Source organism: Conger conger, chromosome 7 (assembly GCF_963514075.1).
Source record: "Conger conger chromosome 7, fConCon1.1, whole genome shotgun sequence".
NCBI classification, from domain to species: Eukaryota; Metazoa; Chordata; class Actinopteri; order Anguilliformes; family Congridae; genus Conger; species Conger conger.
This window is the reverse complement of record NC_083766.1, coordinates 8,702,243-8,719,213: the sequence shown is the minus strand read 5'-3', so window position 1 is coordinate 8,719,213 and position 16,971 is coordinate 8,702,243. Positions and strand designations below refer to the sequence as shown.

Here is a 16,971-nt window from a genome sequence, read left to right as displayed (position 1 = left end):
ATAAGCTATTTTTTACATTGCAAAGTAAGGTTCTGTTGTCTGTTCTGTTGTCTATAATGTTAAGAATCAGTTATTTCCTTTTCCTGCATCACAGAGTAATGAAGCCAGCATTTTTTTATGTAAACACATGAACAGTCCTGCAAATATTGTAATCTGGTAAGCAGAGGTCAATTGCTGTCAGTCAATATTTTAATTATTGGAATTTGAAACCACATACGATCTAAAAGAGATGACGAAACTTAGGGTAATGGGCCAATTTTAAACAAAGAATTAATGAACTAATTAAATAGTTTTAGAACTGGCAGTTAAAGAACACATATAGTAGTTCTATTGGAGAACAAACAATTGAGAATACAAAAAAATCTATATTTATTACTATGACTCTACTCTCACAGATTGCCCCAGACCTAATATAGGGCAATCTCATCCCCCTAAAAGAATATAACATTTGCTGGGCCTGCTGCAATCTGTGTCCTTTTGCTAATGTTTATTGTAGCAATATAAACACAATACAGCTTGATATATTTTTGGAATTTATATATTTTGGAAGTTAATTTATAATTATTTTTCTAAATGAATTTATATATTATATGCTTTGTGATGCTTAGCAGACTGCTTAGCAGTCTTCCTATGTAGGTAATACAATATAATTTAACACCTTGTACTGTAAACAGACAACACATTTGACTATGCGAGCCTGAAGTAAGGGAAACCCTTAATTTTTTAATTAAAAATGATAGCAATAGTGCACTTTCTGGGGTATTTGATGGTATTGCAATTTTACTATTGGCTTTTGATTGGCTCAGAGTTTTTTTGCAAGTGGATTGATATTTTTGAGGAGGGGTGTCAAACTCCAGTCCTGGAGGGCTGCAGTGTCTGCTGGTATTTGTGATTTCCTTTCAACCAGCAGCCAATTAAGGCCTTGAGAACAAGGTGTGTGGTCTCCTTAGCCAATGAAAGACTTTGAAATGCATCTCTCCTGTTGAAACAAACCAAAAACCAGCAGACACCCGTTTTAGAGAAACAAATCTCTGATGACCTGTTAGCAGTTGTGGTCCATAGCAATTAATCTGTTACAATTAAGGTGTTTGTATTACGACATTGGCCCATGTGTGTGTCCCTGAGAAAGACACCTAACCACCAAATGCTCCTGACGAGCTGGTTGGTGCCTTGCTTGGCAGCCAATCGCCGTTGGTGTGTGAGTGTGTGTGTGAATTGTACACAGAGAGGTTCGAGAGTTAAAGTGTGGCTGTTGGCTGTTGTTGTTGTGTGGTGGTGGTGCTCTCCACTGTACCACCATTCCACAACATAGCTCTTGCTACAAATCTCGTTATAATAAAAAATCTCTATTTATAAATCTCATGAAACTATTGGAGGAGATATTCAATGAGACTAAAACATTTACTGGCTATTAGAGTCCACCCATTCAATCCCCACATAGGAATAGATGGAGCATTTGCATTTGATTTGCATTTGATTTCTCTAATTTCTCAAATTTTGCTGCTACTTAATACATGCCATGATAACAGCATTCAATTCACAAATTCAATTCACTTCCCATTTTTGGGCAGAGCATTGTTAGCTCTAACAATAAAAGCTAGGGCCTCTTTCCTACACTAAAGTTTGCTGGGGGGTTGGCTAAAACATGGCTGGTTGGCATGTAGATGAGGCTCAAGCTTGCCTTGTCTTGCAGAGTGCATGGCTGTAGATAGAGTAGATAATATGCCAGCTGGGTAATATGCCATAAGTTTCCAGCGACAACAGCTGTCTGTATATGTATCTTACTCATGCTACAACACAGATGTGTGAAAATATTGCAGCACTACCATCTGCTTACGCACTCCTGAAGATAACAGGAAGTGTGACATCACAGCTCTCTTTAGAGTCAGTAACGTTCTGCCAGTTCTCTCTTTGCCTGGAAAGGTTCCTATTTGCTAAACTCCAGCAACTCTACAGAAAACACAACAGCATAACAATAGAAATAGCTTTATTTTTAACAACAGATGGGTTGCCTAGCCTAGAAAATAACATTTTCAGACAAGTTCCTTTAAAACAAAAGCAACACGCATCGCCATTGCATTACTGGTTACTGGTTACCACTATTTTTCACATTAGTTTCTTCCCAAAATCACATTTCTGCTGTATACATAAACACTACATACTGTTATGCATCATGACATTCATTGATCCATAGAGTTGATTATTCCTTCCTATAAATATACCTTTCCTAAAGGAAAGCCTTAGCAGTGAAAAATTAGAGTTAGAGTATTTCTAATAAAATGTTAATATATTTTTTCACTACTTCCAGGCTGTTTTTCCCCTTCATCACTCAATTGGAACGTGCAATGGTATTACGGTATTATAGTATTTTGTGCTGAAAACCAAACAAAGAAAGGAGCATGAGATAGAAAGCAGAGCCTAACCTCCAGGTACACCACCCAGGGCATGACGAGTGTGGCCACCAGCAGGTCGGCCACGGCCAGGCTGACGATCAGGTAGTTGGTGGTGGTCTGCAGGGCCTTCTCCCGCGACACCGCCATGCACACCAGCACGTTGCCGAAGACGATGACGAAGATGAGGAGGGTGAGGAGCATGGCGTAGTAGTTGTATTGGTGCCTCGTCTCGCAGTCCGTGGCGTTGGCCGACTCTGTCCCGTTGCCATAGTACGACTCGTTATAGGCATAGTCTGCGAGGAAATCCATGGGCTGTGATTGGCTGAAGCCAGGGACTGGATGTGAAACCTGGAGTGAAGGAGAGGAGTGGTCAGACGATAGGCCTGTAGCGTGGTGGTTAATGTGCGTGACCAGGACACGCAAGGTTGGCGGTTCTAATCCCGATGTAGCCACAATAAGATCCGCACAGCCCTTGGGCCCTTGAGCAAGGCCCTGAACCCTGCATTGCTCCAGGGGAGGATTGTCTCCTAATTAGCTTGAACAACTGTAAGTCGCTTTGGGTATAAGTGTCAGCCAAATGACAAGTAATGTAAGAAACAACTATGTTGCTCTGTTTATGAATACAAAGCAATCACTAAACTTGTCTGATGAAGGAAATAAATTAACTGTTTTTTTTAAATCTGCCATCAATCAAAAGATGATGATTTGCATATCGTAATATTGGCTTATTAGTCAGCTGCGTATAACATATTCCATCTTTTCCCAACGGGACAGGAAAGGGAAGGAACAGTTTCTGTGGGACTTTCAGAAATGTTTGTTGACAATGAAGCTACTTGTACAGATTCTCAGAATCTCACCAAGGATTTTTCAGAGCCCTACTTCCTTACCAGTAAAAGAAACCAATGCCATTTAAACAAAGCATTTACCTATGAAGCATGTATGTGCGCTTGTGTGACAGCAGACACATTCACGCAGAGAACAATTCTGTCGATGGGTTGCTCAGGTGTACATTGCACAATGTATGAAAGACTTATAGTCATATATCATGACAATAATAATTATTTCTTAGTTACTGTGTTTGTACAGTTGATTTTAGACTAAGCAGGAGACAATCCTCCCCTGGAGCAATGCAGGGTTAAGGGCCCGAAGGCTGTGCGGATCTTATTGTGGCTACACCGGGGATCGAAACCACCGACCTTGCGGGTCCCAGTCATGTACCTTAAATGAATTGGCGTCTGGCAATTGGTCGACTGTACTAACAGAAGACTGAGGTGCTGCTGCCATTTCTTACTTACTTACTTTCCCCTTTCTTATCTCCTCCCTCACACTTTCCCTCATGCAGTGACACTGTTGGTCACTTGTGGATACTTGTGCGTAGTTGTGCGTAGTTTGGTTACATTACATTACATTACATTATTGGCATTTGGCAGACGCTCTTATCCAGAGCGACGTACAGTTAATTAGACGAAGCAGGAGACAATCCTCCCCTGGAGCAATGCAGGGTTAAGGGCCTTGCTCAAGCGCCCAACAGCTGTGCGGATCTTATTGTGGCTACACCGGGATTAGAACCACTGACCTTGCGTGTCCCAGTCATTTACCTTAACCACTACGCTACAGGCCACCCCTGGTTAGCTGTAACATCATCAATTTGGGATGAGTTGTGGTAATGTGATCACATTTGTCCAGACCCATATCCTCCCTTGAGCTCACACTAGAAGTTTGATGACTCTATATTAAATGAATAAGTTAATTAAGCCAAAAAAAACTGATTTTGAGGTAATGAAGTAACAATTGTCATCTCATATATTTCTTGTTTAGCAGTCACAATATTGTCAGTGCAATGGCTTAACTTCGGCAGTAATAAGCAGTTTCTCGTCAAATCTGATGCCTCAAATTGATGCTAGCTTCAAAACCACATGCCAAAATAGCTGGCTATGTAACGGCTGGCTGGATTGGGGATGGTTATGACACTTAATTCTGATTGAAACTCATTGTTTTCGACATTTATTTACTTCTCAGTATATCTAGGCAATGGAAGAGGAAAATAGACAGAGGCATCCCAGTCGACACGCTAAAGCACTACACGGGTAGTCAGCTGACATATTCACTCACACGCACATGCGCACATACACACAAACACCCTATTACAGTACATTGTTTCGGATTTTTAGAAAATAAGCCATTTTACATTTAAAAACTAAAAAGCATCATTTTTTTTATTTTAAAAATATTTTGAAAGGGGTGACATGATAAAGAATAAATGTATCTTTGTTTTCAAATGATGTTAGAAATATGCCATTCTATACTCTATACTATACGTTTAAGAATAAAAGTATTTTATTCAATTTGACATTAACTCATGCATTGTGATACTGTATGACTAAATGACTAGTATTTGTAGCAGACAAATATTGGAAGCTTGTATCAAAGTCTGAGAGCTCTATCAAAAACACTCATTGATTTTTACACCCAGTGAGTACTCCCAGGAGATCAGCAGTTTCTGAGATGCTCAAACCACCCTGTCTGCCACCAACAATCATTCCATGGTCAAAGTCACTCAGATCACATTTCTTACCCATTCTGACATTTGGTCTGAAAAACAGCTGAACCTCTTGACCATGTCTGCATGCTTGTATGCATTTAGTTGCTGCCACATGATTGGCTGATTAAATATTTGCATTAACAAGCTGGTGTACAAGTCTACCTAATAAAGTGCTCACTGAGAGTACATGTTGGAGAAAACCGTGTAAAAATGGTCCCCAGTCTCCCCTACATTGATTCACAGCAAGAGTGGCAGGCAGCAATTGTCCTATTGATTTTAGGATTAGGTGAGATCTTTGTCTTCAGAATCCAAGACAATTGCATCGCCTCCACTCCTTGATAACATTATTTTCCCAAAATGATTTGTATAATGGTCCTTATTTCAATATTTGCAAATTACAACAGCATTCTCAAAATGGATTCTGGCAACCAGAAAAACCCGATTGCTCTTAATGACAGCTCCATTCTACAGTGAGACGTCTTGCTCACTCACTGGAAAATGATCAATAGTGCAATGATCAGGAAACAGTGGGCATGGCTCAACATTTCAAATGCCTGTTTATCTCATGTAGTGAAAACTCTTACCCTGTTTTGGATTTTATTTTTAAAATATTGAAGCAATGCAAATAAGCATAAATGGCATGACCGTACCACAGTGTGAGCAATGAGAATGTCAGAGAACTTCAAAAGCAATCCTACACTTTTCAGAGTGATGCAGAAAACCAATTCAAGGTAGCTCCATGACTGGGAGGGGAAAAAAACAACATCATATTTCGATATTATATTGCGACTCGTAATTCACACTGGGGCAGATGTATGGTGCTGATCATAAAAAACATTCATTGGTTGATTCCAAAGATGGCTAACTTTCTTTGCATGATAAAGTGGTCATCACTGTAAAGTGTGCTGAGAAGGCTTATCAAGGGAAGCCAGTCAGCAAGATCAATGGGACTATTTCAGGAAGGTCCTGTAGAGATGTGAGCTTCCTGTGATTCTGCTTATTTCTTTAACATTTGGATGATCTTAACAGACAGTGAAATTGTTTAAACAATCCTCACCAACCACTTTATTTCAGGTGCATGCAATAAAGCTCCAACTTTACAGTAAACATTTTTCTCTGCTTTCTTTTCACTGCTTTAAAAAGCTACTGCTAACTCTTGAGATACTATTTTGTGGTGATTTGTGACCTACAACACTATTATGATGTCAACAAATTTATTGGATATTAATCCAGAGTTATGTAAAAGCTGGAGTGCATTAAAGTATATCCTTACAGGATTATTTATGTGCACATATTTGGATGAAGACCCGGAGCTCCACCACATTGCTAAAGGTAAGCAATTAAGCAGAAACCAGCTACCCACAATCCTTTTCCAGATGGGACCCTGTAGCCATCTGCCTTCTCTTCCTGGTACACTGCCACATCTTTATGAAATGTGGATCCATTTTCTTTTGAATCCAAATGGTCTGCAAATCCATCAATCCACCCTTCTCTCCCTCCTCTCCTCTTATATAGATAGATTTTCCAGCGGAATAGGAACCTCTGTGCAGACCAGATTGGCCTCATTTCCTTTCGATTGCAGCCCCCACAATAGTGATGTAGTTAGATCTGCATTTAATGTTTCCAATGAGCAAGGGAAATTAAAGCAATCCATATTAATGCGATGTACATGCCCATGAAAATGATGAGTCTTAAATGAAAATCCCCTTTGCCAATGCACAGACTGTGCAGAGGTGCCAGAAATGAAATATATTACAGCACAAGCTGTTCTGTTTGTTTCTCATTACGGACTGACAATCAGTTTTGAGGTTCAATGCCACACCCCTTTCCCGCATCTGCATATAGTGCAGTGCCCAATTTGGATAAGAACTGCCCAATCACCATCCATTTTCCACTACAGTCAGACGACTCATCGGTGTCAAGGTACCCTGATCTATTGCCACTTGGTGAACGGTCTGAATTTATAGTGCAAAGCGCGGTTCAATTGATGCTCCTCATACACACACACACACATGCATACACACACACTCACACACTCAAACACACACACACACACTCACTCAGACACACACACACACACACATACACACACACACACATACACACACACACTCACACACTCAAACACACACACACTCACACACACACACACACACACACACACACACACACACTCACACACGGCGATTGCAAGGCAATACATTTATTTCCATCAAGCTGTGGTAATGGAAAAAGCTCAAATGCATCCGTACATCACCGTGTAATTATAACAGCAGAACAAGTTATTTCCAGAGTTATCCCAAGACCACTCTCTCTCGCTCTCGCCCTCGTCAGGAGCATTTAGGGGTTAGGTGTCTTACTCAGGGACACTTTGACACACCCAGGGCGGAATCAAATCGGCAAACCTCTGACTGCCAGGTGACTGCTCTTACCTGCTGAGCCAATGTCACCACTTGTTTCACCTGTCAATTTTTTAGAACCTTGTTGTACTTTGTAGTTTAATCTAGGATGGCTGCAGTTGTATTTGTATCTATATTGTACTGTATTTGCATTTGTATTTATCTTGGTACTGTAGTTACTGACCTAATCCCTTAATGACTTGGTCTATTTGCCATGTGTACTGGACATGATCTTCATGGCTGTACAACTGATTCTCTGTGAATTGTAGCTTATCTGACCTGTTCTGTAGTTTGTTCCAATGACCTTACCATGCACCCTTTTTTCATCACTTTGTATAAAACTGTCTGCTAAATAATATAATGTAATGATACATTATTTTGGAGTGTGGCTTTTCATACTACCTTGGTGCAAGCTCATATTAGATAGTCTACAGAAGACTAAGTGTTAAAATGTTATCAATAAAGTTATTTCTATGAAGCTGTGGTAATGGAAAAAACGAAATTGCATCAGTACATCACTGTGTAATTATAACAGCAGAGCAAGTTATTTCAGGAATTCTCTCTCTCTCTCTCTCTCTCTCTCTCTCTCTCTCTCTCTCTCTCTTTCTCTTTATCTCTCTCTCTGTCTCTCCCTCTGTTTTAATGACAACCCTTAATTGGCACCTGGCTATCTAAGTAATCTACTTTACCACTGACTGATTGTATTGGCTAAGATCAGAACTGTTGGTGGTCAATAATGCCATTTATAAAGACAAAAAAGCAAGAAGGTAATTATATATTTAATAAAACTGTCTGAAATAATTACAGCTGATTTAGGTTTTGCATTTCAAATGACATTTCAGTTCCAATGAAGCATCCCGTCAGAAAAATAGGCCGTTGTTACACATGTATTAGCACTACAAGAAAAATAGTTCACATTTGTAATCATCATGGTTATGGAGTCTTTGGCTAATACTTTGGGATAATGTAATTCGTCTGTATGTTTTGGTTACATAATACCATACTGACAGTGCCGGTGGAATGGGATTTGTGTTGTCTTGCGTCATTCATGGAAGAGGCTCATCCCCATCAAAGGAATGCCACAGCAGCTGTGTGTTTGAATGGCAATGAACTCTCTGTGAGGCATCTTTGCCCATTGTCCATCAAAGCTACGTGCGGAAAAGAGCATTCAAAAGACAGGCAGCAAGCGACAGAAGTCATCTATATAAACTGCTGAACTAAATAATGTCTTTGTCGAAAACAGCTGAAAGGTGACATTTGTCTTTAATTCCCACATGCCTCTCTCTCTCTCAGATCAATATTTTTTTATGCAGCGGGATTAGTCTGAACACGCCCTTTGAATTACTGCCGATTTCTTTCAGTGGCTAGCCCACAAATCTATCTGTAGGCAGGGGATGTAGGCAGGTTGCAACAAGTTGCGTAACGACAGCCTTGTCGAAGCTCAGTGAGAGAAACAGCGCATTACATTCAAAGCCAGGTGGACCAGCTTGCTCCTACGGGCAGCCTGTAGCATAGTGGCCAAGGTGCTTGACTGGGGCCAGAAAGGTTGGTCGGCCATGCTTCAGTGTAGCCACAATAACATCCGCACAGCTTTTGAGCCCTTCAGCTCCCATTGCTCTAGGGGGGATTCGGCCCTGCTTAGTCTAAACAACTGTTGAAACGTTGATAAAGCAAAATTATCTGCTACACTCAATGTACTTACTGTGCAGTGTGTACTTAATGTACATTGAGTGTGACAGGTTTATGAACTGCACATCAGGATGTCTCAAAATACAATGATTTATGAAGATGAGATCTTTTTCAAAATGATAGGGCAATGAACCACAATGTTTGGTCAAACAAAGTGGTGCTTATAAATGTTTCATGAAGCATATGCACAGCCTTCATAAAGACATAATGGCTTCATAAACCATACATAAGCAAATGTCATACTTCATAAAGGGAGACATAACACCTTCCTATGCAACACATTATACCAAACGTGACATAACCAAAGATGTCACCTGTCTAAAGGCTAACCTGTGACATAACATATGATGTCACTTAGTGTCATGAGCTTGACGTCCTGAAAATCTGAATCCGCCCAAGGATTGGTCTCCTTGACTCATGCTAACATGCTGATAAATGCTCATATAAAAAATGTGCCATACAACTCTGCTAGCTATGAGGAATTAGTGATGCAAATGCCCTTTAAATACTATCACCTACTCTTGGCTCTTGAATTGGTCTGTGAAGCCATTATGTTGTGTTTATGAAAGCTTGACATATAGTATGATTCATAAAGCTGTTTTTAGCAACACACTAAAGTGTGACCCAAAGGGTTGTGAGTATATGGAAAATAATTGTTTGTGGGAAGGCGCAGTTCCAATGGCATTAGCACCATCCAATGCAAAAATCAACAACACAGCTAAAACCATAAGTGAGACCTCTTGAACAATGAAATGATTTGATCCTATACAATTTATTTATACAAAAATTAGTTATTGACATTTATGAATTCCTTATTTTGTGACAAATAAACAAGCCCTTATGGTATGGTACTTGCACACACATAAATAGGGAATGTACACACCTTCACACACACACACACACACACACACACACACACACACACACACACACACTATAATCAATTAGGAGATGCTCTCAGACAGACACACAGTAGCAGAGAACATTCTGCCACTCTCTGGAGAGGCGCATGTATAATCAATAACTGTAACCTAACCTAACAAACAACAATGCGTATTGTAACAAAAGAAGGTACCCGCTAGAACATTATCTGAAACGATATAACATTAACCAAAAGAAAATATGCACACGCGCATGCACATGTGCGCGTGCACACACACACACACACACACACACACACACACAATTTATTGACTTTCAGAGAGATAAAATCCTGCTACAAAGGCCCAAAGGCCTTAGATCTTGTCAGATGAGTAGAAGGCAGATTGACTGCATCATATTGCTTACGTAGAATCGTTGATTGGATGTGAACTGACAACGGCTTGGATCTGAATGTATGCAATATATGCAAAAAAAAATCTGTTGACTTTAATTTCACGATGACGGTGACATGCACATTCCCCCGTATCTGCCCTAGGGCACAAGGATTCCATTTGTGAAATTAGGGATATCAGCAATCAATCAGCGGGGGCTTCAAAGTGACTGCCTGATGACATTTGCTGTCAACGTCGCACTCTAATCGATGTGGGTGGATAACCGAATGTATCCAATGTGGTAATGCTTTTTTGGATGCAGTGACACTCAGTGTCAGGAGAAAACCACAGAAATAAAAGCAAAAAATTGGAAAACCTGGAAAAGCGATAAGAAATTGGTGAGGGTGTGGGTTATTAATTAAAGAATAGAAATGAAATCACCATTGAACTTTAAATATCAGCCACATTATAGGAAGGCACTCCAGTGAAAGTTCACCTTAACATTTGCATCTGTTCTGCCTCTATTGACCTTTTCCCAAGTGATGTATATTTTCATTTATGCATTTATTTATTAATTTATAACTTTGCCAGTTTGGTATTATTTTTGTAAGCTGACATTTAAAATCCACTCCTTATTTCAGAGTCTGAGTAAACAATTTTTTTCATATAATACAAATATATATATACAGCTATATACAACACCCCAGGAAAGAACTGAATCTAATGTACCACCTTGGTAAATGGTCTGCATTTATGTAGCGCCTTTATCCAAAGTGCTGTACAATTGATGCTTCTCAACGGCGATTAGCTGGCATGCATCAACCAGCTTGTCAGGAGCGAATGGGGGTTAGGTGTCTTGCTCAGGGACACTTCGACACCCCCAAGGCAGGATCGAAAACCCAGCTTTAGTCCAGCTTTAGTTTCCCATTACACCTGCAGTTAAATAGCTTCAATGCGAAAAAAAAGAAAAAATAATTAATTATAATGAATAACACTAACTTTATTTATTAGACAAAATAAAACAAGCAAAGCTCATAATAATTCAAATAATAAATTCAAATGATGCATTTTCCCTGCTTGGGGGATTGAAATAAAATGGACGGCATATGTTCCACTAAAACAATGCATTGGCTTTTGAATAGATTATAATCCTGCGTGCATTGCTTGGGAAAGCCCCGCAATTGGCAACTTGCTGTGCTCTGGGGCTGCAACAGTCATCATAGACCTGGTTTTAACAGGCATGTGGCACAGACACACCAAACAGCAAAGTCCTGCTTGATCTTCACTCGCAGGCGGAAAGAGCAGTGGTCAGGCATTCGGAGGGTTGCCGGTTCGATCCCACCTATGGCGCGTCGCATGAGCAAGACACCTAACCCCCAAATGCTCCTGATGAGCTGGTCGGTGCCTTGCATGGCAGCCAATGGCTGTTGTTGTATGAGTGTGGGTATGAATGACTGGGTGAGAATCATCAATTGTACAGCGCTTTGGATAAAGGCGCTATATAAATGCAGACATTACCATTTACCCCCCTGACAGCAGCTCTACTCCTACTTTGGTGCATGGCAAGTCACCAAATTACGAAAGATAGCCCTTTATGTCAAACTCTATAATGCCCAACTGAGAGCGGATTACCAAAATACCAACAATGAAATGCTTTCAACCTAGAATTATCAATTAATACAAAGATTAGTATTAATTTGACTTCTATGAAGGGCAAATGTGCCTAACAAAAATAGTAATTATTTTGTGACTGAAAAAAAAAACAAGCCCTGAAGGTATGGTCTTTGCACACACAAAAATAAGGAATGCACACACCCTCACACACACACACACACACACACACACACACTATAATCAATTGGGAGATGCTCTCAGACAGACACACAGTAGCAGAGAACATTGTGCCCGTCTCCAGAGAGGCCCATGTATCATCAATAACTGTAATTTTAGCCGAACAAACAACAACGTGTATTGTAACAAAAGAAGGTATCAGCTATAACATTATCTAAAAGGATATAACATTATCCAGAAGAAAATCATTGGATACCATTTTCCGTGTGAAGGTAGCCTGGGATAGTGATGCCTGGTCCCACTTAGACAAGATAGGTATATTTCAGACATTTCTCACAGTGAGTTCCCACATCCCCAAGGCCAATATTCAATCAGAATTCATCCCTGATTTTTGCTGGATAGGAAAAACAGAGATTTAATATCTGCCCTTTAGTCATTTCTACTTAGAGCCTCTTACAAAGCCCTATCCAAAAATCTGATTGTCAGATTTAAGACAATCCAGGCAAAGGATCCATGACAAAAAGTAATGGCCGCAAGAACTCCCAAACAAAAAAAAAGACAATGGATCCAGGATGAAGCTGGTAAGTCTGCCTTAGTGAATCTGTCTTGACACTAAATAACCAACAGAGGCCAACACCTCTTGCCCAGGCACACAGATATTCCAAAGGAGCCTGACATAGCTAGTGCATCTTCACATTCAGGAATTAGTTGTATTGTTTCTGGCACAATGGTAAGCGGGGGACTGTACTGAAGACAAAGGAAGGGGTAGTGAAATAGGGACAGGATGTTGTCATTGCCATCTTTTACGTGTAAACCAGAGAGTGTCAGAATGCGAGGGAGAAGAACCAACAGCAACCCGGAAGTATGCAGTATTTCAGAGACAGTCCAGACAGAAATGGGGGCAGTAGACAGTTGTAATAAGGGTTATCCAAGATGGCGTCAAAGTCACAAGCAAAAGTTTGTTCATCAGCAGGCAGTCTGACCAGGCAAAAGGAGGTACAAAAGGAGATCCAGGGATCGTAAAAACAGAATGCAGTCCGAAGTCCAAAAATGAAATATCCAAACCGAGACAAAATCAATAATCGAAAAACAAACGTCGGGGTACACAAAAAGGGTCGATACACGGATAAGGCAATCAAATAATCACTGGAGAGTCAGAGGTAAGTATATAACAATCTAGCAACGAGACAAAGGAAATAGAGGGGTATAAATACGCAGGTGAATTAAAGAAAATGACAAACAGCTGAAATGAATGAATGACTGGCAGAACTACGAAAAGCAACAAGGGACAAAAAACACGAAAATGCCAAGGACATAGACACATACTGAAACGAGAGGAATAACAGGGAGATCACCCCGGAGTATGACAGAGAGGAGTTCCACCAATCATAGACTATACTGGTAACAACCAATGGAACAATGCCAAAGGTGGATACCTTCTGGCTTTACTGCCTGGATACCATCAGGTTCCTAGGAAATCCAGTCAGGAAGTCACCACCAATCACCTGCTGTATCGATCTGTTTGATATGCTTCTTGATTGACAGAACTCTACTGGGTTTCTGTGCTGTGTGACAGGTGACAACAACAATGTCTGGGCCCTGGACATGGGTGGAGATGCGCACTGCAGTGTGTGCTATGATGTGGGCCAAGATTTGTCAAGACCTTTCCAGCTCAGATTAAATGGTAAATGGTTGGCATTTATATAGCGCCTTTATCCAAAGCGCTGTACAATTGATGCTCCTCATTCACCCATTCATACACACCAACGGCGATTGGCTGCCATGCAAGGTGCCGACCAGCTCGTCAGGAGCATTTGGGGGTTAGGTGTCTTGCTCAGGGACACTTCGACACAGCCCGGGCAGGGGATTGAACCGGCAACCCTCCGACTGCCAGACGACTGCTCTTACTGCCTGAGCCATGTCGCCCCACACAGATTAAAATGTCTGTGATGGACTAAGTGAATAGATGGATTTATTCGCCAGATGCGATCCGATCAGAACACCACTTGGAGATTTCCTTGAGAGTAATAAAACCTCTGGTGAAGTTCATGCAGCATTGACGGATTGTAACCTCATTCCCTGGATAACAGATCCCCTGGCTACTTATCCTACTGCTAGATTTGATAATGGCTTAAAATGTTAAAGTGTCCATGTTCGTGTCGTATTGTGTATTTCTTTTTTGCTTCGAAATGATTGACACTTAGGCTAACATTTTTTGCTCTGTTGCTTTTGCAGTAACAGTAAATGGAGTCATAATCTTCTATAGCCATTTGAATAAACCTCATTGGAGTATAATGCAAAAGAAAATTCTGATGGTTGCAGAGCGCTGGCAGAGGTAAAGCTGCCTGCCGCTCCTGCTGATTGGCTCGGCGTGGCTGTGTGTAGCAGGGGCTGCATTCATGTGTGTGGAAGGCACAGTAACCTCAGGAAACCCCGCTGCTCAGCAGGGCATGGATCTGCACACTGTAGTGCCTCAGGGGCTCGGAGTACAGCACCTGGCCTGCAGTCAGCCAGCACCGGGTTACACGTCCAGATGTGTGTTATTGCATCCGCTGCTTAGAGGCTGCCACCCTGACAGGAGCGTGGAGTCACGGTCCTGCACCCAACTGCCATCTCCACCCTCACGTGACAGGAATGTGGAGCCCTTGCCATCTCCACCCTCACGTGACAGGAATGTGGAGTCACTGCCATCTCCACCCTCACGTGACAGGAGTGTGGAGTCACTGCCATCTCCACCCTCACGTGACAGGAGTGTGGAGTCACTGCCATCTCCACCCTCAGGTGACAGGAGTGTGGAGTCACTGCCATCTCCACCCTCACGTGACAGGAGTGTGGAGTCACTGCCATCACCAACCTCACGTGAGAGGAATGTGGAGTCACTGCCATCATCAACCTGACGTGACAGGAATGTGGAGTCACTGCCATCACCAACCTGATGTGACAGGAATGTGGAGTCACTGCAATCACCAACCTGACGTGACAGGAATGTGGAGTCACTGCCATCACCAACCTGACGTGACAGGAATGTGGAGTCACTGCCATCACCAACCTCACTTGACAGGAATGTGGAGTCACTGCCATCACCACCCTCACGTGACAGGAGTGTGGAGTCACTGCCATCTCCACCCTCACGTGACAGGAGTGTGGAGTCACTGCCATCTCCACCCACACCGCCAGGGTTCTCCAGAAGGTACCTAAAGTGGCATGGGTCAGTTTTGGAAATAAATCCTGCTGGAAATACGGTATGTATGGGCAGGAAGCAACAAAGCAGCACCACCTTCTGAAGGGCCTTCCGCTCAGTCTGAGCTTCGTACAATATGGTGGTGTTGACCAGGGGCGCCCAATCATTCGCTGTGGAGGGACAGTATGCTGGTTTTCATTCCAGCCAATCACTAGACCCACTGATTTCACTAATTAGTTCCCTCCTCTCTGGTTTAAGGCCTGTTAATGATTGAAATCAGCCGTAATTGGGCAGAATGAAAACCTGCATACTTTCAGGCCTCCATGGCCCATGGTCTTAACATTTTCTGCAAGATTCATTTTTTAATATTGTGGCAGGTGGGGCCTGATTTGTGGGACACACACCTGGGCTGCATGATGAATGAGTCCAGGCTGTTAAATGTGGGCTCTTTGCTGCAGGAGGCGTCTGAGACCGGGAACCGAGGTGCCAGGGAGAGGCGTATAAGAGCTGCGTTCAGGAGAGCAGTATTCCTGGAGCAACTGACGATCGTTTGGGATTTATTTAGGTGAAATGTTTTCGTTTGTTGTTTTGGCTCCGCTCCCGTGAGGGTGACAGAAGACCCTTTTTTGTTTCTCTCTCTCTCTCTCTCTCTCTCTCTCTCTCTCTCTCTCTCTCTCTCTCTCTCTCTCTCTCTCTCTCTCTCTCTCTCTCTCTCTCTCTCTCTCGCCTTCCCCGGCCCAGTGTATGTAATAAATTGCCGGTGTAAACCACCATTCGCTCTACCTCCCTGTGTCAATCTCTTCTGTCACGGCTCGACAAATATATACATTTTCTTCAGAAAATGTAAGATTAGTTTCAATCCTTAATTACTAATCTACTAATCTATCCAGGTTGAGTCCTGTGAAATAAAGCGATCAGTGTTTGTTTCGGGGAGCAGCTCTGGGATCTCTGTGAAACAGCAGACAGAAGTTCCCTGTGTCTTTGATCGCAGCCATTATTGGCCGTCTGTCTGCCGATTTATCAAAGGAGACAAAATTCAGCTCACATCACATGCCATATGTGGGCATGGGGTGGGAGGAGTCACTGCCATATTTTCTCAGACGGATTAGACACCTGGCACCGGACTGCATTTGTCTCTCACCCGTTTACAAATCCTTTTCACATGCACTGCCATTCCCACAATAAAGAGGTTTACCTTCTATCACCCCAGCCCAAATAGAATATGAATGAACAGCCACAACATAAAAAAGAACAAAACATGAATATTATTCCAATAAAGTCAATCAACTTTGTCTCAAAGTTTTATCTAGAAATAAATGCCATGACTAATTCTGTGTGATTGTTAAAATCAGGAATTGGGATCAGGAAAGAAGACACACTTGCATTTATTGGTAACTCAAAGCGAAGTGCAACTGTTGATTAAATCAAATGGAAATCAAAATGCTTAGCTAATTCTCATGTCTCATCCCAGCATCTGATCAGTTAGTATTCAGCATTTAATTACCTAATTACCAGTATAATGTACTGTTATGCACAGGTACATGTGCATAACAGTACATTCATACTTCATAACAAAGCAAATTGTAAAAATCCAACAGGAATAACAAAGAAAGAAACAATACTGTACAAAGAGTTCTGGAAGAATTGTGATTAATGGACTGCTAACATTGCTAATCGCATGTCACCATTAACAAAAAAAAAAAAGAGTAATTCAGTGCATGGA

At 41.6% G+C, this 16,971-nt stretch overlaps 1 protein-coding gene across 1 annotated transcript in view; it reads right to left on the bottom strand.

Moving 5' to 3' along the window:
* LOC133133031 (D(2)-like dopamine receptor) overlaps positions 1 to 16,971 on the bottom strand; it is a 38,610-nt gene that overhangs the window by 10,460 nt on the left and 11,179 nt on the right. Inside the window, exon 2 of the mRNA XM_061248974.1 lies at positions 2,424 to 2,741. Coding sequence (XP_061104958.1) covers positions 2,424 to 2,702 — 279 coding nt within the window. The 5' untranslated portion in view covers positions 2,703 to 2,741. The remainder of the gene's footprint in view (positions 1 to 2,423; positions 2,742 to 16,971) is intronic.